The sequence below is a fragment of the Centropristis striata genome, chromosome 4 (genome assembly GCF_030273125.1).
Source record: "Centropristis striata isolate RG_2023a ecotype Rhode Island chromosome 4, C.striata_1.0, whole genome shotgun sequence".
NCBI lineage: Eukaryota > Metazoa > Chordata > Actinopteri > Perciformes > Serranidae > Centropristis > Centropristis striata.
This window is the reverse complement of record NC_081520.1, coordinates 41,949,750-41,977,356: the sequence shown is the minus strand read 5'-3', so window position 1 is coordinate 41,977,356 and position 27,607 is coordinate 41,949,750. Positions and strand designations below refer to the sequence as shown.

At 38.4% G+C, this 27,607-nt stretch overlaps 1 protein-coding gene across 4 annotated transcripts in view; it reads right to left on the bottom strand.

Moving 5' to 3' along the window:
* Positions 1-27,607, bottom strand: part of stx1a (syntaxin 1A (brain)) — a 102,931-nt gene that overhangs the window by 50,085 nt on the left and 25,239 nt on the right. For all 4 annotated transcript variants that reach the window (XM_059330698.1, XM_059330699.1, XM_059330697.1 and 1 more), the window contains exons 3-4: positions 23,909-24,008; positions 1,795-1,869 (exon numbers count right to left, since the gene is read on the bottom strand). In XM_059330698.1, the coding sequence (XP_059186681.1) occupies positions 1,795-1,869; positions 23,909-24,008 (175 nt within the window). The remainder of the gene's footprint in view (positions 1-1,794; positions 1,870-23,908; positions 24,009-27,607) is intronic.

The window sequence follows — 27,607 nt, the reverse complement described above, 5'->3', positions numbered from 1 at the left end:
GCTGCCAAACGCTACAAAGCTCTCTGTCCTTCATGTCTCACTGCTCTCCTCCTCACTTAAACAGCTGCACACACTTGTTATGGATATTAATGTAATACTGTGATACAGATTTCATGGCTGCAACAAATGTTTATATTCATTATCTCCCGCCTCTGGAACTCACTACAAGTAACGGGAAGGACAGGAAGGAGCAGTAACAAATAACAAATAACAAATACAATAAGAAATACATAAGGACTATTAAAAACCCATACACCTCATATTTATTTATTTATTTATTGTATATAAATTGTTCTTTTTCTCTTACGTGTGCTTTTTAACCTGTTTGCTGCTGGAAACTCAATTTCCCTGAGGGAGCTATCCCAAGGGATCAATAAAGTTTTATCTTATCTTATCTTATCTTATCTTATCTTATCTTATCTTATCTTATCTTATCTTACCAGCCCAACCCAGGAACATTGACTCACTCCCTCATTTCAAATCACAACTCAAAACACATCTGTTTAAAACTGCTTATTCCCTCTGATCACAATGACCCTGTCCAATCTATCTTTTGTATTGTATTGTTATTAATTCTGTGTATTTTATTGTATTTTATTGCTGAATCTTTTCTATCTTTTTTGTACGGTGTCCTTGAGTGCCAAGAAAGGCGCCTCCAAATAAAATGTATTATTATTATTATTATTATTATTATTATCTATTTCTTGAAAGAGCCAATTTATCCTTGGGTCTTTAAAATGTCAGAGAATGGTGACAAAATTGTTTCCTAAATACCAATTTGACTCTTTCAAATGTTTTATCTTCTTGTCCCATCAACAAACCTAAACCAAAATATTTGAGAAGCTGGACTCTGCTTAAATTATTAATTGATTAGGAAAATAGCTGCTGATGACATCTGGGTATATGGGTGAAAACTTTATTATTATTATTAATTCCCTTGGGGAAAGTATATATAGTGAAGTATTCACTTTTCACTATTAATACAAGGTCACCCATAAAGTTGGAATAAAATATTTTTATAAACCGTGTAATTAGGGCAGCACAATTAATCAAAATGTTATCAAAATCGCAATATGGACTAGCGCAATATTTGTTAAAGACCAAATATGTGTCAAAATATCTAAAGTATTGTGGTGCTGCAGAGATGTCCCAGTCTGCAAATATTATTGTTGACTGAAGAAAAAAAAATCTTTGTTTGGTATGGATCCTTGCAAAAAATACGAGTGTAATGTTTCAAAACTGATCATTCCTCAATTATTTTTAATATTTTTTCCAAATTGTGCGGCCCAAACATTCATGCACCATCAATTAAAATCCAATTATATAACATAAATTTCTCTGAAACTGGCCATTCTGCACATTTGCTTTTGTAACATTTTTGTACGTGTAACAGTATTTCTACTCTGTGGTTCTGATAATTATGAGTAAAAAATCTCTGAGCTTCTTGGCCCCCTGCTTATTGATCAATAGACTAATTGCTTCAGCTCTAAAGATCTTGTTTATAAAATCCAACATACTGAGAGGGCACAAAATGATTCAGCAGTCACTTGTTATGCAAAATTAGCAAACACTTGATAGTTGCAACTTCAAACACAAATGTGAGCTTGTTTTCCTTGTTTCATATTTTTTGGCTGCGGATCAGCTCCGACTCGTGGCACTTTGACAATATTTGATATTTTGTGTACCAAACATGTAATTATTTGAACACCAACTAGCAAATTTATTCCCTGAGACAGAGAATAATCATGAGTTGCAGCTCTAGCAGGAGAAAATAGAAGAATTACTCGCACTCACTCTTTAATTTGGAGCGTATTTTGTTGGCCAACTTCTTGATGTCTGCCATGAGATCCTCCAGCTCAGCCTTAGTTTCTGAGGAAAGCAGAAAAGAAAAGAGGAGAGAGAAGATTAGTGGACTTAACTCAGCAGCTCTCACAAACCAGCCACTTTCACAGAGACAGGAGTGGAGAGTCAAACAATTCATCAACTTCAGTCCACAACAGCTCATCTCGTCTTTCATCTCGTCTTTCTGGGTGTTTTCCTCATCATGGTCCTTCCATCCAGGCCCAAACCCTCAAACATAAACACTGACTGAAACACCATGGAGACATGAAGGAGAAGCTCATGTGGGCTGATGGGTAAATGTAGGTGTTGACAAGTAAGATTTGCTATTTTTGGTGACCAGAGAAACAAGTGAAATCACGACGGATTGCAGCACAATCTGGACAACAACAGCATGAATGCATTGTTAGTAGCAGGAGACAGAGTCTGGGACATTTCACTGGTGACTGATTGAATCAGCAAACTCTCCTCCAGAGTGACAAACTGACAGCTTTCTGAGCACAAGAGAGTACCAGAGCACAGCAGCTCTACTATGCTAAATGCATAGTTTATACAGCATAACAAATAAATGAAGAAACTAGAAAAAAAAAAGAACCTGGTCTCACAGGAATCCGTGGAATAGCCACGGAATCACTCAAATTTCCGTGAAACTGACACAGATTTCGCTACAATGCAAGTTAATGACAGTCATATCCCGTGGCTATTCCATGGATATTTTTTCCTATTGGTTTGTTCCAAGTCACGTGACTTTTTAAGTCCCGGCAGTCAGAACAAAAAACATGGCGGACAGTTCTGTCGTTTTTTGTGAAAAAAAATCAATATTTTGACTTAGTTTCTGCATAAAAATGGATTTTAATCACATTTCTAGCGAGAAATATATGTTTTATTTTCTAAATATTCACTCAGTGAATGTACATAATCACTTTGTATGTTGGAATAGCCACGGGATATGACTGGCATTAACTTGCATTGTAGCCAAATCCGTGTCAATTTCACGGAAATTTGAGTGATTCCGTGGCTATTCCACGGATTTTGAGTTAAGCGAATCCGTGGCTATTTCACGGATTCCTGTGAGACCAAGTTGAAAAAAAACCTTGTGTGGCAGGAGCTCCTGTCGCCTTTGTGGAAGTGAATCTTTCCAGCTTTTTAGGCTTAAATGTAGCCATGACAGTAGAAAATGCTTAACATATGGATGTTGCTGCAAAGAAGCAACGCATTTTGCACAGAAGATGTACAGACGACAGTTTAAGATTAATGTCAGTGAGTTATGGTGTTGAAGTGTTTTTGCAGAACTTTATGTCACTGTGAAGTTAACCTTCTAACTTTTTGATATAAAATGTCATCGCCTCATTTTATCCCGTTAGACGTTTGTGTGAAAATGTCATAATTAGCGTCTACATTCTTCAGTTACAGTTTAAAGATAAGTTAAGTGAGGTCACAGACTTTTGATCTTTAATCACCAAAATCCAGTCAGTTCACCCTTGAATCAAAGTGGACATTTGCACCATATTTGAAGAAATTCCCTCCAGAGATATCATGTTTATGTGAAAGGGACCGCTGTGGTCGGCATGCAGTCATTAAAGTTCTTTCATGGAGGAAAAATGTAGGAAATGACTTCTCTGCTGCCGAAGATTTGATTTGTATCTCAACAGAATAAGTGAAGAACACGTTGTGCAGTAAAGCAGCTATTCTCAACCTTGGGGTCGGGACCCCAATCGGGGTCGCGACATGATTTCTGGGGGTCACCAAATCATTTTGGAAGTCAGCTCTGTCTCAACTGTGTTAAAGTGTTCATGTGTTTTAGTCTTTTTGGTCACTTAATGTCTTTTTTTGTTCATTTTGTGTCTTTTTACGTCATTTTGTGTCTTTTTTTGATAATTTTGTGGTCAATTTGTGTCTTTTTTGGTCATTTTGTTTCCTTTTTTTGGTCATTTTGTGTCTTTGTTTAGTCATTTTGTGTCTTTTTTGGTCAATTTGTGTCTTTTTTTGGTCATTTTGTGTCTTTTTTTGGTCATTTTGTATCTTTTCTGGTCATTTTGTGTCTTTGTTGGTCATTTTGTGTCTTTTTTGATCATTTTGTGGTCAATTTGTGTCTTTTTTGGACATTTTGTTTCCTTTTTTTGGTCATTTTGTTTCTTTTTTGGGTGATCTGAACTGTGTGTGTGAGATTGTGTTCAGTGAGCGGGGGTCAGGGACAACATGCATGTTAAATTGGGGGTCGCGACTCAAAAAGGTTGAGAACTACTGCAGTAAAGCACATACGTTAATGGATTTAATATTAATACCTGGGTATGTTTGAGAAAAACTAGATCATATGATGTGTCGTCCAAACAATTCTGAAGGCCAAAGTGTTTATCTCAGTTTAGAACGGCCACACAGTGTGGAAGTCCTGCTGTCACAGAGGCATGAGATGAGATGACTGTAAAGATTAATCCATCAATCAGTTGGAAATAAAAAAATGAACCAGACAATATTTTGAAAGCTGTGTAAATGTTTAAGTCAGTTTTCAAGCAAGTTCTCTTCACATTAGTTGGTTCAACGTCTGAATTCTTCGTCATAAATTATAGTAAACTGAATATTTTCAGGTTTGGAGGATTGGTGGAATAAAACAGTGATTGAAACAGATCACCTTGGGTGGTGAGAGATTCTATCAGGCAATTTTCACAATTTCGTTGGGTGTCACTCATTTGCACATATTGGAAACAGAAGTTGAAGAATGAAGAGAAAGGAGATTTAGAAAACAGCTTTAGACCCTGTGTTACTGTTTCACCTCCACACAGCTGCTGAATCACAGTGTGGAGAAGGGTTATTTGTTGAATTGCTGGTTTCAAAAAGTTAGTCACTGCCAAACACAGACCCTTTGATTCTCAAAACGACATGTTTCAGATGCTCTTCAACAAACACGACAAGCAGTAGGGTAGTCTGAAGCATACTGGTGTCATTGTTTTAAGCCTAAAATCTGTCTTTTATTTAGATTGTGGTTCTTAAGGATTACCAATGTATCCAAAGTAACACAGTAACACAGATATATAAAAACTTCTGGTAACGCTTTTTTTTTTAAGGTCCTTGTAATAACCATTAATTAACAAGTAATAAGGCCCTTGTAAGTCCTTACAAGATGCTTATTAACATTATTGTGTGTTTATAAGCTTATATAAGTGTTAATAATGGCATTACAAACACCCATGACCCACCCATTATGTCTTTGCCATGCCTTTATTAATCTTATTTTGTTTGCTTATTGATATTAAAATATACTTTATCTTTATTGCTCATCTATTAGAAGTTAACTATACACTGTAAAAAAATAATCTGTTTAATTTACGGTAAAATACCGGCAGCTGTGGTTGCCAGAACTTCACCGTAAAAAATACAGTGAGGGGGTTTTCTACTGTAAATTTAAATGTTAATATCAGCAAAAACTGTAATTTAGGCTAAATATTCCCCTTATTTTTACGGTAATTGTGTCATTGTGACATCATGGTATTTCTCCATTAACTTTACATGAAAATGTTATATTTTTACAGCAAAACTGTGTGTTTCCTAGAGTTTATGACAGTAAAAGTTAAAGTTTTGTGCTACTCTTTGATTTACGGTAATTAAAAGTGTCTACTACGGTGATATACAATTTTTAATTTAACGCCCTATTTCTGATATAATTTGACAGTGTTTTACTGTAATTTCTACAAACATTTTTTACAGTGTAAGTTAACTATGCTTTTTGCAACTACCGGATCTAAAGCGAGAACAATGCCTTATTACTTGATAATTAATGGTTATTAAGGACCTTATTATAAAGCGTTACCAAAATTCTTTTTTTTCCTAAAACTCTGAATGCAACAGTGAAATGATGTATAGACTCAGTTATTCTCACCAGTGAAGCTTCAAAAGGCAGCAGCACAGGAAGATGACATGTTGCTTATGACAAACTGAAGTTTCCTTTAATCTTTTCTTCCTTCTGTTGCTCATTACCGCTACAGCCAAACCAACAGCTTTATAATCATATTTCACAGTCACAGATTCAGATTATTACACATGGGAAATGGCACTGAATCCACATTTTATCTAATTTATCTAATGCTGCAGGTCAGGCTAATTTGCAGTAAACCCCTTAGATTAATTGAGACTTATCTCAAAGATCAATCTTCTTTCGTATAATTACTTAGAAAACTGGAACAGAAGAAACACATAATCATTACTTGCTGTCCCAACTTAGTCGCTAGAATAAATGTTGGCATTGTACTTTTCTGCAAACCACATACCACTTTAAATATCTACAGTTTTTAGCCAAAAATGAGTCGACTATGAACATTTGAACCGCTGTAACCTGTTCTCATCATGACACGTGACTGTCACTCAAAACATGCTGAAAACACGTGACGGCTGCTGTTTTAAACACTCAGAATGCTAAAACACTGTAAGGATAGCCACAGGTATAAATAACACAGTTAAGCTCCAAAAAACTAACACTAAAAAAATCATTGATTGGGGCGTTCCCGTTTTTTACTGTGGGGGCCAAGGAGGGGCCAGTGTTTAATCAGAGGGGCACATTACCACATGAAAAATGGCAAAGATGATATTTAAGTATTCAAAATCTTTGAATGCCTTGAAAAAGACACAAAATGACCAAAAAAGGACACAAAATGAGAAGACAGAATAATAAAAAAAAACCCACAGAAGACATAAAAATGACAAAAAAAAGACACAAAACGACCATAAAAAGACACAAAATAACTAAAACAGACACAAAAAGACACATAAATGACACCAATGACAAAAAAGACACAAATGACCAAAAAAGACACATAAAGACATGAAAAGGATTCAAAAATTGACAAAATAGCCCTATTAGACTCCATTGGGTTAAATTATGATACAATGTACACATTCTGGGTTCCTTTTGTGTACAATGAGATGTTGTTTGAACAAAAAAAAGAGGCATTGTAAGTGGTTCAAATCCAACCCGGAGCCCTTTCCCGCATGTCTTCCCCTCTGTCTCCCCCTTCACTCTGTCCTATCAATAAAGCCCAAAAATGAAAAAAAAAAAGCATTGATTCCAGACATTATTCCAATAATGGGCCACAAAACCACACTAGGACGCAAACACTCATCTCCTGCTTTGAAATCCTGTTTGTTGGTCCCATCCACCTCAGTTGTTGAATGACATTAAAGTCATTTTAACCATTTATTAAATGTTCATGTACTGCTTAGAAATTCAAACTATGGGTTATAGTAAGATGTTACCCATCTATTTATTTTAACTACAAAGAGGAGAAAAAGGAGTAAAAAGAGATTACATAATCTCTCTCTCTCTCTCTCTCTCTCTCTCTCTCTCTCTCTCTCTCTCTCTCTCTCTCTCACACACACACACACACACACATTGCCCTGGAGCATTAATTGCCATTTTTAGTACATCGAAAGAAGTGCGAGAGTCATTTATCATCTTAATGCCATGAGAGAACCAGATCTCCATATGTTAACAAGCCCCAGGAAGCCAGTGGATATAAAAGATGGTCCTTAAAAATAACTAAAGTCAAACTACTCAATCAAACCAAACTGCCTGCAGTATTTCTTTATAATGAGTTTGTTTCTGAGTGTTACCTGCTTTATGAAAGCTGCATAAATCACAACATGAATAAGAGACGAGAGAAAGTCTAACTGAAGGGGAAAGCATAACAAACATCTACATCCTATTACAGACACAGACACAAGACTGCATGGTGCATATTATTTGATAAGAAATAAATTATTAGATTATCATATGATCTCCTTCTCAGCTCTTCACGGCAGGTTGAGATACAGTATCACACTGATGATTAAAGCTGGAGGAGGCTGTTTTCTGGAGAAGGAAACCAACCCGGCAGAGTTTGAAAATGCAGCACGGTCATATGCACACTCTTCATACATTATCCTGTACAAGTACTAGTCATTTATTTGAAACTTGAGTTAGCAGCCAATGAGACTTTGGCTGCAGTTAGCAGAAGGTTAAACTACTAACACCATTTCCCCTCCATCTCTAAAACGCTTTGCTAATATTGACAAATTGTTTATCAGACTATCTTTTTAAGAAGCATGTCTTTCTTTTTTGGGTTGCTTTGCATTTTTTGTGCAGGATTTTCCGCATTGAAACACCATCCGAAGGGACGTGGAGCTGCATTTGTGGAACAGTTTAGAGCAGCTGTTCTCAACCTTGGGGTCGGGACCCCAATTGGGGTCGCGAGATGATTTCTGGGGGTCGCCAAATCATTTTGGAAGTCAGCTCTGTCTCCACTGTGTTAAAGTGTTCATGTGTTTTAGTCTTTTTGGTCATTTTTTACTCATTTTGTGTCTTTTTTTTTATCATTTTGTGGTCAATTTGTGTCTTTTTTGTTAATTTTGTTTCCTTTTTTTGCTAATTTTGTGTCTTTTTTGTCATTTTGTGTCTTTTTTTGTCATTTTGTCTTTTTTAGTTAATTTTATGTCTTTTTTGGTCATTTTGTTTCCTTTTTTGGTCATTTTGTTTCTTTTTTGGGTGATCTGAACTGTGCGTGTGAGTTTCTGTTCAGTGAGCGAGGGTCACGGACAACATGCATGTTAAATTGGGGGTCGCGACTCAGAAAGGTTGAGAACTACTGGTTTAGAGGAGCTCCTTCTCTCTGAAATGACCTTTGACTGGCCAAAATCTCCCATCACAGGCTAGATGTTCTAAAGCCTAAAAAAAAAGAGCCAAGAGGAGTCACAGAAGTCGTATTTATTCCCAGACCTCTTGAATTACAAAATGCTGAAAAGTTATTGCAGAGTGACACAACAAACCTCCTCCCCTGCTTTAGAAACGGCCCCCATTGCTGGCACACCGAGATGAAAACTCATGAACACAAACAAACAAAAAGTGGAGGACCCACTATTATCATAAGTCATCATTTTATTCACACTGAATAATGGATGTCATGAATCCTAATCAGCAGCTTATAGCAAACACTAGCTGGGGTAAATCCTCTGACAAGCTTGTCTGATAACCTAAAACTATAACAGCTCTGTGGAGATAGTGAACCTATTACACAATAATCAGCAAAGTACAAAAAGCTTTTAATCTGCTTAACACACATATTTCCATATCAGCGAACATCAGCCTGTGGTACATGCAGCTCAACAGGACAAGTAGTGGACATGCAGAGAGCCAATAACATCATTTCATACACAGACAGGTGGAGAATGAGCAGGTAACATGGAGAGACAGCAGAAAATGAGATGACAAAAAGGAGGAAAGATATAAGAAAAAGGTCCCCGACCCAACTCCAAGGAGGGAAATTGCAATTACATGCATTAGCATATTAAATCTCTCCCAGGCGACTGTTGTTTTTCTTCTTAAATATACCCTATGGTGTGTTTGACCACATGGTGCACCATAAACAGTTCTTTTTCTCTTTTCTGCTTTGTTATGCACATATAAATGCAAGCAACCCCGCAGGTGACATAATACACATTTCTGTGGATGGTTTCACACTATTTTGCTGATAAACTGTTGGCAGCAGCAACGCTCCAAAACAACAACAGTGCATCAACAAAAGCAAAGAAGAAGGCGGCAAGCTTGCAAACAGGGAAGTAAATAATGTACGATTTAATATATTAGACAGAAACCGGCCAAGCAAATGTTTTATGTGGAAGGAAAATGTTTTGGTAAATCACGCTGAATGTAAACGTTTCTTTTTACAAGAAAACTTAACAGGGTCCCTTTAAATATCCAAGTAATGTATAGGAACCATTACAACATGCAATTTTTTATGTAGGGACAACATGTTTTTTTATGTATATATATATACAGAGAGGCCAATCCAGCTGCACAACTACAGAGGAAATGCACAATAATTGAATACAAAACATGAGATCTCAAATTCTAAAGAGCTAAAAAAAACAAATGTTTTTCCCGCAAGTAATTGTAAAACAAACACTTGCAGGATTACCATATGCTTGGTATTCATATAAATAAACTTGTGTCTCTGGTCAATAATTTGCTGCCAATAGCAAAATGTATGCAGTATAAGTGAGCTGCTCAGGGTCAGAGACCAACTGCAGAGGTGGCTGAGGGCCTCGGGGCCAAAATGAATAAACAGTGCTCTGTGGTGTGTGTGTGTGTGTGTGTGTGTGTGTGTGTGTGTGCAGGGTTAGAGTTTCTTCATAAATCAGTTAAAGATCACAGATTGACTGTTTACGAATGCAGGTACGCTGTAATCTGATTACTTTAGCCTAAACAAGGGTTAGGTCATATTTTTTCCAAACACTGTTGCAAATGTTCCTTTGTCTTCACTTGTGCACACAAGACTATAGTTACTTTACAAAGTTACTCTTTTTTAATAGTTACGAATAAAGTACTTTCATAGTGACCTATTTAAATGCTTTTTAAATATGCTGTTTGCTGTGTTGTCACTTCATTTGTAAGAAAACTACCAACTCTTTTCAAAAGAAAACATGGAAGGCAAAACATTTTCAATTTGATGTATTAATTTATCTACTGATGATACAAACCAGGACCACAACATACAAAAAACGTTTCTCATCTGCCAAAATGTAAAGTGCAAATGTGATTCAATATAACATACATTGTGTCAACTAATTACTTCATAAGAAAAAGTAACGTGTTACACTAACAAGTTACCCGCAACACTGGTGCACATCTCCAGAAACACTTGAAGGTGTATAATGGGAAAGTGTGGCTCTCGGTCCTGTATAACACTGCAAAAAAAGAAAATGTGTACAAACTCAAAATTTCAAGGCAACAAACTTCGATAATATTTTAAGCTGGACAATTAAACTAAATATTTTACGTTTTGTTTTTGAGTTTGCTCAACTCTGAATTCAGATTTTTGAATTTATAATTTTACATTGTAATAACTTTTAATCCTTACTTCTGCTAACTTCTGCAATGTGCTGAATTGGCACGATTGTAACGCCGCTATGAAATGTCAGCTAATGTTGCGACCACAATGTTGAGTTAGCATTGATACGCTAATGGCTACTCTTGTAGCTGTAACAAGCAGCGCCGCTAGCATCAGTTAGCCGCTAGCATCAGTTAGCCGCTAGCTTTCGCTAATGACAGAATTTCCCAACAAAGAAATAAGAGTTATCAGAACTATTGTCCCTTGTTGTGAACCCCAACTTAAAGATATAAGTAACAACAACTCACCAACTTGTTTTTGAGCAGACAACTGGCTTCCTTTGTTGTGCTAACTTACATTATTGCCCTAAATGTCAATAATTCATATTTCCAAGTTTTACCAACTTAAATCACTGTTTTAGGCCAAAAAATACAAGTTGGCTTTTTTTTGCAGTGCACAGTAACCTTTGGTAACCTGCTCATTGACTTAAAATTGAGCTTAGGTTTATAACGTGCGTGCTGTTCATGTTTGTGCATGTACGTTGAGGAGGTACATTTCCCCCTCGTGGTTACCGAACAGAGGAGGCCAACCTGCTGCATGGAGTGCCTCATTATTGTCTGTCTGAAGGGAGGAAGAGGGCAGACACTGATGAATAAGTAGAGGGAGAAGTGAGAAGGAAGCAAATTAGAGGGCAAAACTGAGGAGTCAATTGAGCTGTGGCTTCACACTCCATCCCTCTCCCAGACGCTCTCAAATGAAATCTTCGGGTCACGCTTGTTGCCATCATTAAGACTGTGTTGCTATGGCGATGTGTGCAGTCGGTCCTCTCGCCAGCGTCAGATTGTTTTTCGAAGTGGCAGAGGGAAAGAGATGCTACGAAATGCAGGGAATGTGGAGGCTCGAAGGGCAGAAAATAAATGGTATTCCAGGATGTAATTAATCTATTTATAGGGATAATGTTTTTGGGGCTTTTTAAGACATCAAGATAAAGTGCCCATCTGCTCACGGAAATTACCTAGCGTTTAAAGAAATGACACAGCATCTTTATGATGCTTTTTTAAAAGGTTTATTTTGCCTGTAAGAAGCAATTATCTCTGTGCTAAGATCCACAGATAGCTGGTGTTTGTTGTGGTCTGTTCACAGGATTTCTTTTGAAAATATAAAAACTATAGAACACTACCTATCCAAAACTATAACACTGTAGTTACAAGCACATACGCTGCATGTGTCTTCAACCACTAGAGCATGAGGAAGATTTTAATATGACCACAGCTGGCAGTACACTGGGAACAAACTCAATAAAGTTATATTTGCTCAGACGAAATTAAAGCAGAATAACTGAAACAAAGCAGACCAGGGAGGCTCCTCAGCACCTCTCAGTTTCAGCCAAAGATGCTTCAGTTAAGGGACGGGTGGTTAGATTTGGGGATGTTATTAATGACTAATTTCCCTTTAAACTTGATTGACTAGTCGAGCACTATTTAATCTGTGAGGCTAAATATTGTCTAGAAAGAAAAAAAATGCATTTATTATAATAGCCACTATAAATAAACACAAAATCACATTCAAACATTGTGCTAAATGCTGCTGAAATGAATATGTCACCAGTGGCTTTGGTCACCTAGTTAGATGCCAGAAAAGAAAAATTGACTAGTGTTTTTCTAAAATACCAATACAGACAAAACACTATCATTTAAAAACATGACTAGACATTTCTAGTAAGCTGGTAGCGAAGCAACTGATGAATGATCCAAAGCATGAATGAAGCTGAATGGGAGTGGCAGGATTTGGAGTGAAAAGAGAAAAATCAAAGGAGCATCTGGTCGAGAGGTGAAGAATAATGCTGAAGGAGCCGGGGAAAGTTGAAATGGATGAAGAGGAAGAATGAGTGTTTACACCATCAGGGCAGACTTTGTGACATTTACACTTTGTACTTTCATTTTTCAGACCTGCTGAATCTAATTTCATCACATCACAAAAAACATATTTGCGGCAGGTCATCTGTTCTAGTCAATGGCATTTTTTACTGGAGACCAACCACCAACAAACATGCCACTAGAGGTCTCCTCCTCTTTGCTGTAAACTTCACCTTTAAAGGAAAAGTTCAACACTTTTGGAGATATGCTTCTTTTCTTTTTTTTTCTTTCGCTGCAAAATCACTCTTTTATTGAGTTTTTTTTTGTTGTTGTTGCAGGATTATTTAGTCTTCATTGAAGTCACAACTGTCAACTGATCCAGACCAAGAAAGAGTCAAAAAGACAAATAACCTCCAATAAAACAGCAATGTAGGCTTGGCTCGATTTAACTAACAATTGACAATGGTTGAAATCAATCGGCAATATTGCTGTAGATGCTCTGATCTTTTTTTTTGCCAGACAAACACCATTGTGAGTTTTCAGGTGACCCCTTTTTGACCAAGACAGTTCAAGGGCCAGTTTGGAGCCGGTGCCTAATCTCAAACCAGTTCTTCAGCTTTCGACAGCCAGAGAACCGCCTCTATTAATAATTTCATGTGATTAGTTTAACTGCAATGTGATCAATACCAGGTAGTCTGTGCTAGGTAGCCAGTTAGAGTTAGTAAGCTAGCATTAACTCACGGCTAAGGCGAACATTAACATCTTACGTTGTTATTAAGAACGTAATGGTCGTCTGTACAAATCGAGAAGAGCAGCACAAATATGTTGTACCAGTCGTGTTTGGATGTCACTGTAGGCTCACAAAGCCGTGAGCAACAACTGTTAGAGATGATGTAGTCAGCCATTGTTGTTATTATTTTTATTACGCTTGAATGGTTGATTATGATCAAATTTAATCAATTATTGACAATGCCTGAAGGGGGGGTCGATGGGACAATAGCTTGCAGACAAAGATCCAACCCTGCAGCAATTTATAATATTTATGGGTTGCTGGCTTCATATTAAGCAAACAGACATGAGAGCAGTATTGATTCCCTTTTTCATCTTTTGGCAAGAAAGTGAATAAGCATACATCCCAAAATGTTAAACATTTCCTCCATTAACCTAAAGATCAATGTCACATCTACCATGATGACATAATAAACCAAGAAGATGTAGCAGATATACTGGTATATGTTTGACGTCACGTTACAGCTCCAGATCTAATTTCACTTGCAAGGTTCTGCCAGCTGTCACATCTACTGATCAGGATGGTACCTAAATCATTCATAAGAAATTAGAGGATGGGAGCAAATTACTGAGATTTAATAAAAGATGAACATCCAGGAAGTCCTGGACAATTCTCTAAGCTTCAGTCTAACACCATTTTAGCATTTATACGTTCGTATAAGAACACCATCCAGGTTCCTCCCTGGCTGTCACACTGACGAAACAGGTACTACTTTTATATCGCCATATATACGTGTGTGTGTGTGTGTGTGTGTGTGTGTGTGTGTGTGTGAGTCTGATGTCAAGGTGCCATGACACTGATCCACTTGTGTTTCCTCCACAATAACACAGGGTCAATTGCTGCCACTCCAGTCGTAACTTGCAGCCATTTATCTTTTTCTCCATCTCGCAGCTTCTCTCTGCCTCCCTCGGCTCTCTCTGTAAATATATCACCAGTCATTTGTGTGTTTGCGCCGCTTATTGATCGTCTAGAGTCCACTCGTCTGATGTTTCAAGGAGACAGAATGTGAGATCATCCCTCAAACATTACTGTTATTTGCCTTACTGCAGGAATACAGGATGAACTCAGGTAATGACAAACTGACAGAGCAGATAAAGTTTAACCACTGAACCAGATACAACACACTGACTCATCCCAACCTCTCCAGTCTGACTGTTGGTGCACAGATTCAACAGTGTTGCTGTCTAAAATCCTTGACGTTTAAACTATTTCTTTATTCCATGATGAATAAATAAATATTCAAAAAAACAAAAACACACCTGTAGTTACTTTAGTGTAGCCATTATATTTCTTATATTAGAAAAATGAACAACAGGGATCCTATTAAGCCAGAACAGTGTCTCGCATTCTGTCTTAAGCAATAATTGGAGATTTTTAAACGTCTACTTCTCCGGCATAATTTCACCTAGAGACTCCATTTAAACTTTAAACAGTAGACACAAGTCTTGTGTATCGGTGTATTAATCCACGTTTCGATAGGTCATATAGTTTTTTATCAATCCCTGTTCAATGACCATGATCATTTTTGGAGAAATTCTGAGATTATAATGGGTGTGTATTGCACGGAATGTTCGTGTCACAGTGTGTGACATCATCACCAGAGTGTAGAGGGAGAGAAGAAACTGTCAAAAAATAAATTTGAAAACTGCGCTCCAGGCCGCAAATTCCACTCTACAGAAATAATTTATACATAGAAACGTAGGAAAATTAGTCTTCTCCCTCACAATCCTCTGGTAAAGCTGTCAGAGTTATAGTTTGGGCGTAGGACGCACAGATGATCCACCAACGCCACCAAATCTTCATAAGTATAGTTATTAGGATTATGTAGCCCAGTTGGTCTATGCCTTTCAAAAAGCTAAAAAAAAATGACCTTGTTCCAAAAACAAAACAGTTTTTGCTCTCTAATATTCATTTTCTGTGTGACAAAAACAGTTAATTAAAGAATTAATCACATGAAAAAATCCCCTGAAGGCCTTTGGTATTGAATCATCTTTTTAAGGGTTAACAGTGTATAAACATATCGTTGTGTTTGACTAATATTTTTCCCTTATTGTCAATTTCACAATGAACTAACAAAGTTTAATTAAACCGAATCAAAAATAATGATGAGACAACACAAATATCATTCTGTAGGTATATTTCTAACCTGAGAACTCCACTGAGAGTAATGGTTGCCTGCAGCAAGTAAAAACAGGACATTACATCTTTTTTTGGGCACAACTCAAGAGCTGATTAAATCTGTGCTAACAAGCCGGTGCTCTCTCTTTCTCCTGCAACATATTCCAGGACAGAATAACAGTCTAACAGGTTTACTGTGAGTGTTTCTGTCACTCTGAAGCCTCCTGACACACGACATCTCAATCTGGATCAGAGCACTAAAACCTCACGCCGCTCGCTGACCGTCGACTCACGAGTCAAGAGGACGAAGGCAGTTAAACTGATTTGTCTTACAAGCTTTGACCTCCATTATGTGGATAGTGTGTGTGTGTGTGTGTGTGTGTGTGTGTGTGTGTCCTTAGCCTTGACTATGACCATCCACATGCTAATAACCTCACTTTAAGTGGGATATTAATATTCCACAATATGAAGCTGTGTCTTCAAAGACAGGTGGGGCATTAGGAGGGAGATGTGAGAGAAAAGGAAATAGAGAGAGAGATAAAGGAGAGAAACTAATAAATAAATGGCCGAGGCAGAATATAGGGAATACAGAGAGCTTGGGGAACTTACACAACACTTTCAAATTTTGGTAGAGGGTGGAGGAGCTCTGGCAAACAGCTCTCCGAGGGTGGGAGCGCACCCAGCCAAAAACTGATACTAGAAATAGTAACACGCACAGGCTGCAATTAAAACAAGCATCTCCAGAGCTGCGAGTTGAGGACTTTAAGAGTCAGAGGAAAGATGCTCTCTAGAAACTGGAGGCTGGAGATGTCAGAGAGATGAAACACTTGGTGGTTGGAAAAACAGACTGAGAAATGTTGTTAAATAAACTCTCAAGTATCAGTGTCAAGGAGCACATTCTCTGCCTCTCATTTAACTTCAGGTTTAAGTGTGTTTTTCAGCAGCATAGTGGTAGAGCAGCAACTGATTTGAACAAGAATTTGAGCTGCCAACCATTAAATATATAATGTGTCCTCCTGTTATATATACACAGTAAGACTTTGCTGTAAATTTACAGTCAAATTCTAACAGTAACTCGCTGTATTATGATTGTACAGTATATTGCTGTGAAAACAATGCATTGTGGGCAACATGGTCTCACAGAAATCCGTGAAATAGCCACGGATTTCGCTTAACTCAAAATCCGTGGAATAGCCACGGAATCGCTCAAATTTCCGTGAAACTGACACGGATTTCGCTACAATGCAAGTTAATGACAGTCATATCCCGTGGCTATTCCAACATACAAAGTGATTATGTACATTCACTGAGTGAATATTTAGAAAATAAAACATATATTTCTCGCTACCAATGTGATCAAAATCCATTTTTATGCAGAAACAAAGTCAAAATATTAATTTTTTCACCAAAAATGAGAGAACTGTCCGCCATGTTTTTTGTTCTGACCGCCGGGACCTTGAAAGTCACGTGACTTGGAACAAACCAATAGGAACAAATATCCATGGAATAGCCACGGGATATGACTGTCATTAACTTGCATTGTAGCCAAATCCGTGTCAGTTTCACGGAAATTTGAGTGATTCCGTGGCTATTCCACGGATTTAGAGTTAAGCAAAATCCGTGGCTATTCCACAGATTCCTGTGAGACCATGTTGGTTTCCACAGAGGAGTCTTTGTGCGTGAGGCATTAATTTCGGTGGATGTTTGATGGCCGTGGTACTAGTCAGTGTGAATAAATAACTAACAGGTGCTTTACCAGTTTATTTTCTATGACTATCACCTAAAAGAAAACACACCCTTCTACAGCCACACACACACTTTCACTTGATTGGACGAGCACTTTCACTTGTCTGCTCCAGGATTTCAAACCAAACCAACACAAAGACTCGTTTAGAAACCTTCTCAAAATGAGTTAACCGAAATGTGTTTCTAAAAATATTTCAGGCAAGAAATTAACTATTCAGTTTCTGAATTTCTCTTCATTTTAGTTGAACAATGGTTAGACTAAATGTTTTTCGGGCATTTTCAGAGGCTTTTTAATGCCCATGACTCACATAAAGTACGCTAGATTTTAACTCATGAGACACATCACTGCACGGCTGCTGACATAGGCAATGAATGGGAGGCCTGGAAATGACACATGTCGTAATAGACTAACAAAAACAAATTAACATTTAATTTGTCTTCTTTGTGCGTGACAAGCTCAGATTGAGCTGATCTGTTTACTCTAATGTGTGGACTAATTTTCTAGCAGGCAGCAGTCACAGTTTGATCCGATGCTCTGTAGCCAGAAGTGCTGAGAGAAAACACAAATCTAAAGACCCTCGACTGGTTTTCTGTTAGTTTTGCATTGATTTTTTGCACCATTTAGGTCCAGCAGACAGCACAAAGGTATTACTCCAGGCTACTTGTCTCAAATGGTTTTAATGTACAGATAGGAAGAGGCATTAAGTGCACTGGGATCGATCTTTTATGATCGCTGCTCAGGTTTCCTCCCACCGTTCAAAGACGTGTTAGGCTAATTGGAGAATCTAAACGTTGTTGGTGTGATTATTTTCATTCACTGTACAATTTGATGTTCTTTGCAAACTAAAACCAATAAATATATTGTTTTAAAAAAGGAATCTTGAGGCTGGAAAACAACATTCTCTCAGTGTAATAAATACTTATTTTCCAACACTTTATTGTCAATTTAAAAATTACATTTAAAGGTCTTAACACCTCAACGCCGCCAGACTTTGTATTTCATTTTGTTGTATATCAGCCTCACACTGTCTGAGGAGAAGCTGAGTGTAAAGGCCACTGATGCTCCTGCAGGAAAAGCAATCATCTCTGACTTTTGCCCTTTCGTTATGAAATCTATCAAGTATCGTCTCATCGATCACAATAACGAGAAGCAGCGCTCCACAAGGCCAATAAACAATACTACAAAGCAAAACAAATAATGCAATTATTTAATGGGCAATGTGAATTCAATCATGCTTCTAAATATAAAACGCATTTGTGTCTTCCCTTCCTGCATTAGAGGAATCTGCTCATGAAGGAACACAGGTTCAATACCCATTATGACCTGATGGCTATTACCTAATCTATCATCATTACTGAACCTACTACTGTACACAGATGCTGAGCACAGCCCACACACACACACACACACACACACACACACATCCTTAACACCAGGCGAGTAAAAACAAACACACACACATTATATATTGCAATTCCCTGGTGTAAATGTGCTGTGCTTCCTGTAGGGGGGTGGTAAACTCTCACATGGGATCATGTGTAATGCAGGGGCGAAGGTAATGATACATAGAGGCAGCTGCATATGTGTCAGTATGTGTGTGGCTCCGTTAGTGGGCTGGAGTTAACCCCTCAGAGAGAAAAACGTCTCAGTCAGCGAACACAAAAGCTCCCACAGCAGAGGAGGAGGAGGAGGAGGAGGAGGAGGAGGAGGAGGAGAAGTGGGGCGAGGTCGGGGTCGTGACGATGGCCAGGTGGGAGGTGGCTGGGGAGATGTGATGTGATTATAAAACTGATAGACCGTGACAGAAACAGAAGGTTTTTACCGCCGCACAATGTTACGCTGAGTTGTGAAAGACTCACTCTCGTTATCACGCGCTCCAAGTCTCAGCGTCTATTTTCAGAGAAAGAGTGAGTAGAGGAGGATTTAGATGAGAGACTACTGCTAGAAAAGGGGGAAAGGCTCTTTCTGATCGTGATTTTGTGGGAGAAACGCAAACAGAACAGGCTCATTTCACCAAACGAGGAGAATAAGACTGAAAAAGGCATAAGACCTTTAGTGTGAGCAACACTTTTAATAAAGCAATGAATCAGTGTAGATCTTAAAGCACACCAGGTTCCACATTAAAATGTCATTGTGCAGTTAGTTTTGAAGACATACTCCAGTGGAGGCTGAAGCATAGAAATGTCAGACTGTTAACACAGCAAGCGACAGCACTGCACAGCATCTTTTTTATGAATTATATTCATTCATGTGAGAGATTTGAGTTTTGGATGACATGTAACTGCAGCTACAGGGCCATTCAGATACTGTGCCAGATCAAAGATGTAGGGACAACAGCACCTTAATGCACAAACTCACTGGGGTTTTAGTCTCAGGCCTCAGACCTTACATTGTATTAATGCATAAAAGCATATTCATCATAGACTGTATAAATAATGGACGTGGTGACCGTGACGTCACCCATTGGTCTGTGGACTGCCTGTTTGAGGCATTTCATCTTGTTTCTGAGACGGCGAGCAGACCATATATGGACGTGGAAGAGCGAGAGGGATCTGACGACTCTCTACAACGGCAACCTGACTGAGAGAAGCCGATGCTAATTCATGTTAGCATTAACTGGAACATTAACTGGGATGTTAGTTTTGGCTAGCAAAAACAAAAACAAAATGTATGTAACATCTGGGTTTGTAACAGTCCAACCAAACACTGAACAAGACATTCAGATAAACTGTAATTAAGTGAAAATACAGTGAAAGGGTCAAAGTTATGAGACCAAACCGGTAAACATCCTTTTATATATATATATATATATATATATATATATATATATATATATATATATATATATATATATATATATATATATAACTTTATTGACACGTTGCCGTGGATACGCATTGCTCTGCTTCTCTCCTGATGACGGCTCGTCTTGTTAGCCACCTGTCAATCAAAGGTAGCCCCGCCCCAAATGATACGATTCTTTATCTTCTATTTTCTTCTAAATGGAGCCATTATTAGAACTATTGACATCAAATTGTCTTGAAGAAGATTTTCAACTAGCGATTGAGACCACAGTGTTGTCCTAAAAAAAAGTTCTGAGGATATAAATCATGTGAAAAGTTTTCTCATTTTGTATTGAAATGAATGGACCCAAAAGCTTTTACAGCCGCTGTCAGCAACCCCTGCTGGAATTTTTGGTAGAATGCAGCTTAAGGCACTTCCTGGTTTGCTCAGAGGTTGCCGCCTGGTTTTCATATGGAATAGTTCACCATAATGTAGGTTTATGTGCCATGAAATTACATGCTTTTTGTATATTTTAACAACGACAATTCAGTCAATGTGTGTTAATTGTACAATCACACACAAACAGTTGAAGGTCTCAGTCAGCTATTGGTGCAAAACAACGTCACACAGCTACATTGTACCAGCTGCTGGTCAGCACCATGGACAGCTCAACACTACAACAGCATGAAGCACATTTTATTCTACTCTTTTACATATCTACTGATTGATAGCGGCACACATGCACTGTACAGATTTTCCGTACCGCCTGAAAGACTGAATACAATTCAGGAAACCAACTTAAATTATAAATAATACTAATTTACTTGTGTTGTTTGCAGGTTTGTAATGGAAAAGACTGAGGCAGTGCACACAGGCTGATCACGGAGCTTTGTCTTGACCTGTTTTCGTATTTTCTGATATAGATGACTTTCATATTCTGTTTACTGATGAGGAGGGCACTCCATTTACTATTTATCGCTGTTCATGACAGGCTTGTTGTTGCTGTGGGATACTGTGAAGGGATGGAAGTGTCTCTAAAACATCCAGAGCCCCAGGGCCTGGAGTCACATTATGGAGCCTCTGTGGAGGGGCTCTACTCTGCTGACTGGAACCAGACAGGAGTCTGAGTCCCTCCTCCTTCAGTCAGTGTTGTCTTTTTATAATGTTATACATTTTGGAGCGATTTATTACCTCACTCAAACTGTGTTCCTTGTGTATCTTTATCCTCAGTAGCTGCATGGCTCTAGGGGGAAGATGTCTGTCCACAGCTGTGGCCTGGACTAAAATACCAAAACACTTACTGCTGGTTGGTATCTTTGGCTTTTAGTTGAATATCCTGACAATTATTGGATGGATTGCCATGCAATTTTGTACAAATATTCATGACGGCCATTCATGTATTGGTCTCCTGACTTTCCCTCTTGTTTGAGATAATTAATCATGTTTAATAAACCCATCCAACATGGGTTGATGCTCTCTAATACAAGCCACGGGATAATTTACTAAATAAACGCCCTTACCAGTGAAAGGGAGATGTCGTCATACCCGAATATAAAAGTTGCAGTTATAAACATGTTGTTAACATTTTGAAATGGTTGCAGTTAGATTTAGGCACCAAAACTACTTAGTTAGGTTTAGGAAAAAAATGTGGTTTGGGTTTTTAGAAAATAATACCATCATTTTAGTTTTCTATGTTTATAATGTTAAATTTAAATGTTTCTAGTTTTTTTTTGTTTGACCAGGTGCGTTCACACCTTTCTACACTAGGTCACATCCCTTTCTCTTTGCTCCCATCCCGATAACTATGACCACATGGGCCACCGCCACAATAAACATAAATATGGATCATATAAGGCTGCTTAAACAAACAGCCTACAGGTTCTCCATGCTTTAGTTGTCGGTAGCATATATTGTCAGAAAAACTAATGATTTACAGTTGCAGTCTTGTCGAGACATTCAGTATTAACATTTAAATGTCATCTTTTTCTTCTTTCTTTCATTCTTTTCATATTTTAGATTCCCCGTGTGCTAAAGTCTTTGATGAAAAATGTATAAAAATGTATGAATTGATGCACATTTACTGTATATAGATCTGACTAATAGCAGAAAGAGCTGCACACATGCACATTATAAAACACTGCTCAGGAGACAAAGGAACGTCCTTGATGAAGGTCTTCAGATAAATCTATTCACCGTCAGTTGCCACAATGCAACAGGCAGGCGGCAGAAACCAGCTGACCTCTGTGTAATGAACGACCCTGACATTTACATCAGCGTTTGATTGATGTGCATTTATCAGGCACACACACACACACACACACACACACACACACACACACACACACACTGAGCATCGATTTCAGTCACAAAGGAGACGACTTGTGGAAGAATTTGTATCTTAAAAGCAGCACCTAATGCTCAAGGTGTCATGTGCTCGCCAGCGCTAGTTAGAGAGCTCATCTGAGGCCTGCTGCTGCAAACAAATCAATGCTTCTTCAGGTAGGTGGGCAGGAGGGAATCAGGGACAGGAGAAGTGATTGGGTGGTGTTACTGGTGTGAGTAACATCCCTCTCGTGAGAGCGGGGCTCCAGATCAATGCCCTGACAGGAATGAGAGAGGAGGAGGTGTGAGAACAGAGCTGGGGGAGTAAAAAGAGAGGAGGGAAGATGGATTGTAGCATCACAGAATGAAGAAAAGTAAAGAGGAGAGTGTTTAAAATGGAAAAAAGAGAAGAAAGAGAAGCTGAGATGGTGTTAACAGCAGGTGAACAGGCAAAGACAGGACTAAAGAGTAATGGAGAGGGAGCAGAAAAGTGCAGAAGAAATGGACAAACAAGAGTGTAAGAGATTTCACAGTGAGAGCAAAAACGCTCCAAAGCACAGAGAGGACTGATATCTTCTTCAACTTCTATCACAGTCTCCATCAACCAGCTGGGCTTTTGCTTTTGAGGCAAATTGTTCTTTTATTTCTTTTAAGGAATGGACATATTTTTATTTCTCCTGTTCAGTGAAATCCACCACCACCACTGCTGCTGCTGCTGTTGAGATGGTGATAAAAGTAATTATTCTCCTTCTGATTTTCATTAAGAGCTTCTCTGACACATTACTGAGTCATGGCAGTATTAAACATTAGTGTTTTCGGTAAAGAGCGGTAGAATATAGACGTGTGCAGGAGGGTCAGTGTTTGCTCGGAAAATGTGAGTCAAAACCTGGAGGTCATGATGATTCACATGTGAGAAATACATGGATGGAAAATCAAAGAAAAACCAACAGAAAGTTAAATATTTAAGATTTTTATGTAGTGCACTGTATAGTTTTGTGGGCTGACATTTTTTTAAATCTGGGTTGAATTAATAAAAAAAGTGTGTTGCTGTTAGCGTAGGTATTAAAAATGGCAGGTTTGTGCAGGATTTCCCTTGTTGCACTAATGACAATTCTTTCTGACCAATCAGTGTTTTAACCTTCTAATATCGGCTCAGCTCGCTGGGAACCTCAACAGAGAAAAGTACCAGTGTACCTGGTTTTATCTGCAAATTCTGCCAATGGAAGACCAAACAAAACACACAAAAAACAGAGAATCCAAGAAGGTAGAGTTAAGTAGCACAGTGAAGTAGCATGCAGAGGAAATGCTCCCAAACCTTGCCCTAATAGCTCCAGTCAAGCGTAGGTTAAGAGCCTCTTACCCGCCTGGGAAAGTGGTGGCAGTGCAAATTCACTGATTTATTCAGATTTTTCCTTTTGTCACCCACCTGTATGGTGTTTGAGAACCACAGGATACAAACTATACAATCAAATAAAACCTGTACAAAAGTATCCTGAGTGCTCTCTGCTGCACAGAGTCATGAAGGTCCCGGTGTGCTGAGCTTGTTACTCATGTTGGAGGGAATTAAACAAGAGGAAACAGAAAAGAGAAGCAGCCTTACTCTCATCTGGGTTCGGTGAGGCGAGGATGGCGCTGTGCTTCCTCTTCACCTCCTCAACTTTCTCTGCCAGAGACTCAATGAAACCCCGGATCTCCTCCACCTGTCGAGAGAGAGAGACACCAAAAGGTACTTAAGATCTCCTCAGTGCTGAGGCAGGAAGTACCAGTGATTAGCCTGAGTGATGTTGACAGAAAGTGAACTGAAGATGTCATTATCATATTAGAGAGAGGTTGAAAGCAGAGTGAAGCAGGTTTCAGTGGAAGAACACACAGATGTGAAAGTGTTTCTCGTGTTTATCTCAGTCATTCAAACACTGGAGCGTCTCATATGTTGCTGTGTGATATGTCAACTAAATTAGCAGAAAACAGACTTCAATCTATCAAATTAGCATACTCACGCATCCTCATTAGGGTGGCAAAGGGGTGGAATATTTCTAGTAAATTTCCAGAAACTTCCCATGAAAAGTTAAGCTGGGGAATTTTGGAAATATTGCAAAATCTGAAACTTTCAACGGGAATTATGGAAATGTATGGGAATTAACTGGAAATTGGGCGTAATTTAAACAAACTGTATCATATCCAATAATAAATATAAACATTTTTTTTTCGTCATAAGCAGACATCCATGCAAAATAAAACAATAAAAAACATTTCAACATTATTGCACTATTTGTCAGTAGAACTTTATCAAGTTTTAATTAGTTTATTGAACAATCAATTATTAAAACATGAATGTTGAGTAAAATATTCAACCTTGGTTGATCTGGTTGCTTCCTGTTAATGGCCAACCTTCAATTGTGTAAATTCACAGTTTATTCCTGTTTATTCCCATGAATTCCCGTTAATTCCCATGGAATTCCCTGAATTGTGCAATCCTAATCCTCATTAATAAACAGCTGTCATTTATAATAAATACAAATAGAGCCTTGTCCAGTTCATTCAGATGAATCCTTATGGAAGTCATTTTAGTCTACAACAGGCAGGAAATATGAATCACTATGTGCTGTGAAAATGACTTTTGCCGCCACTCACCTGAGTCGAACGAATACGAATGAGTAAATGTGTGAATTAGATGTGACTGCACAGTGGAAAAAGGACGACGGAGAGTCACAAAGCACCAATAGATGATGCGGCTTCGCTGCATAGTGAAAGTATGTGGATAGCAGAACATTACAACCATATCTGATAGTAGAATATCTTATCCATGCGCATTAATCTGCTGCTTTTCAACAGCATCCACGCTTCTTAGGAGGCTTTTTTGCAGGGATTTGCTCCCACTCAGCAATAAGGTTTGGCTCACAGCTGGCGCTCCAGTTCATCCCGAAGGTGTTGGAGGGGCTGAGGTCAGAGCCATGTGTCAGGTTTTATTAAAACCACACTCACAGAAGCAAAGAGCCCTTTTAGAAGCAAGTACGCTATTGTCCAACCGACTATTGTGTGCTTCCTTATAAAGAGTTGTCTTAACCTCCTGAAACCCAAGCTTTAGTTTGGTAAGTATTGTTAGTTTCTCCTAGATATTTAGGATTAGTAGGACATGATTAGTACAAAAACAAAGCATTATTAAAAACTAAGCGTTATTTTACTGTAGAACACAATTAATTCATCAGTGTGTAAATCTGTTTATTTCCATACATTTACAGCCTCTCTTTGAAAAAACGATAGCAAAATCTATTCGTTGTCAAATGAGAACTTCCTGATTAGCAGTCGTAGCTCGTTGCTATTGCTAAAAATAGTCAAATTTGTACAAAATCTCAAACTACAAACATTATTAAGCACAAATAAACAAGTTTTAACCATAAAATCTGATCAGGTTTTGTACCTGGTCCACTTTTTTTTTTACCTTAATAACTCACTGATGCCACACTGACTAGTAATAGGAGGAATAGTCAAATGAACAAATGCTGGTGTGCAGCTTTCCATATTTCCGTCAGCAGTGTAGAAGTGAATTGCACTCTGCAATAATTCCAGTTTTGCTTTAGTTGCTTTAGTTAAAGAACAAGTACACAAAAATCCTCATTTCACTTAAAAAAGCATTCAGGAGCAAGTGTGTCGGTCTTCATTTGGTTTATTATGATAATAAAACATCCAACAACAAACAGAAACACACATCTGGATCTCCGTCAAAATCTTACCTAATTGTTTCTTGGCTTGGTGCCTATACCTGTTATGCAAATCTCAAGCATCTTCTGCTGAAAAACGACAGACGAACCGACTCGCTAATGAGGCGAAAATCAAATATCCTCACGAATATAAATAGCACATTTACAGTGCTCAAAGGATTGTTTTCCCTGAAGTATGTGAGTGAGCTTTTAGAGGTGCTGGTGGGCGGGTTCTGTTACTTTTGGACAGAGCCAAGCTGGTTTGTATCTACTGTACAGACATGAGACTGAATCTTCTCATCTTCCTCCGTGCAATAAAGTGAAAAAAGTCTTCCCTTAAACACTAAATTACTCCTTTAAGCCCATAATTAAATGCATAAATGCATCACGTGCATCCTCCACACACCATCCTCATCATCATCTGCCACCAAGGTAAAGGTTTGACTCTCCTCCCTGCAGCCTCGTCGCCAGCTGTGTCTCAGGTAACATCTGGACGAGCAGCAAGTCACATCTGTCAGTGACTTCATCAATATCTGCTTTCATCTCCGTCTGTCACCTACCCCGATCACTTTCTCCTCCTCTACACCTGCTCCATTACAGGCCAGCCTGTTCTCCTCTTTTCTTCCTTTCTCACAATACGCCTTTAGTTACTAACGTTTCCATTTGCAGCCCCTCTTTCTTCTGTCACTCCCCACCGCTCTCCGTCTCTCCATCCATACATTCTTGAGCTCTTAGTCTGGGTCATTATTCACCCATTATCTCTTTAATTGGCTGCTGATTGGATCCGTTTCTTTAATAACAACATAATTGGCTCTGGAAGACCACTAGGGAGAGAGCAGAAGGCACACTGAGGTGAGCGCAGAGTTAATACATGTAAGACAGAAAGGTGGGGAGACATGACAGTAAAAAAAAAAAATAATAAAAAGAAAGTCAGAGTGAGGCGGGAAAAGCAGGGAGGAGGAAATGACAGAGACGGTAAGTGAGCAGCAGATGAAACCACTTTAAGCTGTCTCGGTTTAGAGACCATGTGTTAGTGAGTCACGGTGCGTCTCTCAGGTTTCATAAGACATCAGGCAAATTTTATTGGTGTGGGAGAAAAACCAATTTCAGACACGCAGGAACAAACAAACCAGTTTTATAACTTTTCTTTATTAACTTGTTGTCCACCGGGACATTTGTCAGTATCTCGTAAAAACACAGCCAAATTCCAAAGCAGGAATCAAAATGTTGTCCTGTTTTGTCATCTAATTATATATATTTTTAGCTAAGTAAAACACTAATTCTTATCTGGTAGGGATAATGATAGTAGGGCTAGAGGGCACAGGGAGTCTGTCTTGCTTTAGCTCTCTTCATTCTTGCATCATCTGGTAAAGGATTCTGAGAGAAGTCGTGCTACACGCTGTAACACTGTGTACTGACAGTTGTAATGGTGTTCATATGCACCTCAAACTATGACAGATGGATAAAGATAAGGCTGAATTTTTGTCTCACCGCTTAAAGGTTGTTTTCTGTCTTTAAAGCCCTTTAATATCAGTCAACCAACACATAGGGTAGATATAAAGGAAGATCAGCTGATCAGTGTGCAACAATGTCTTGTTTCA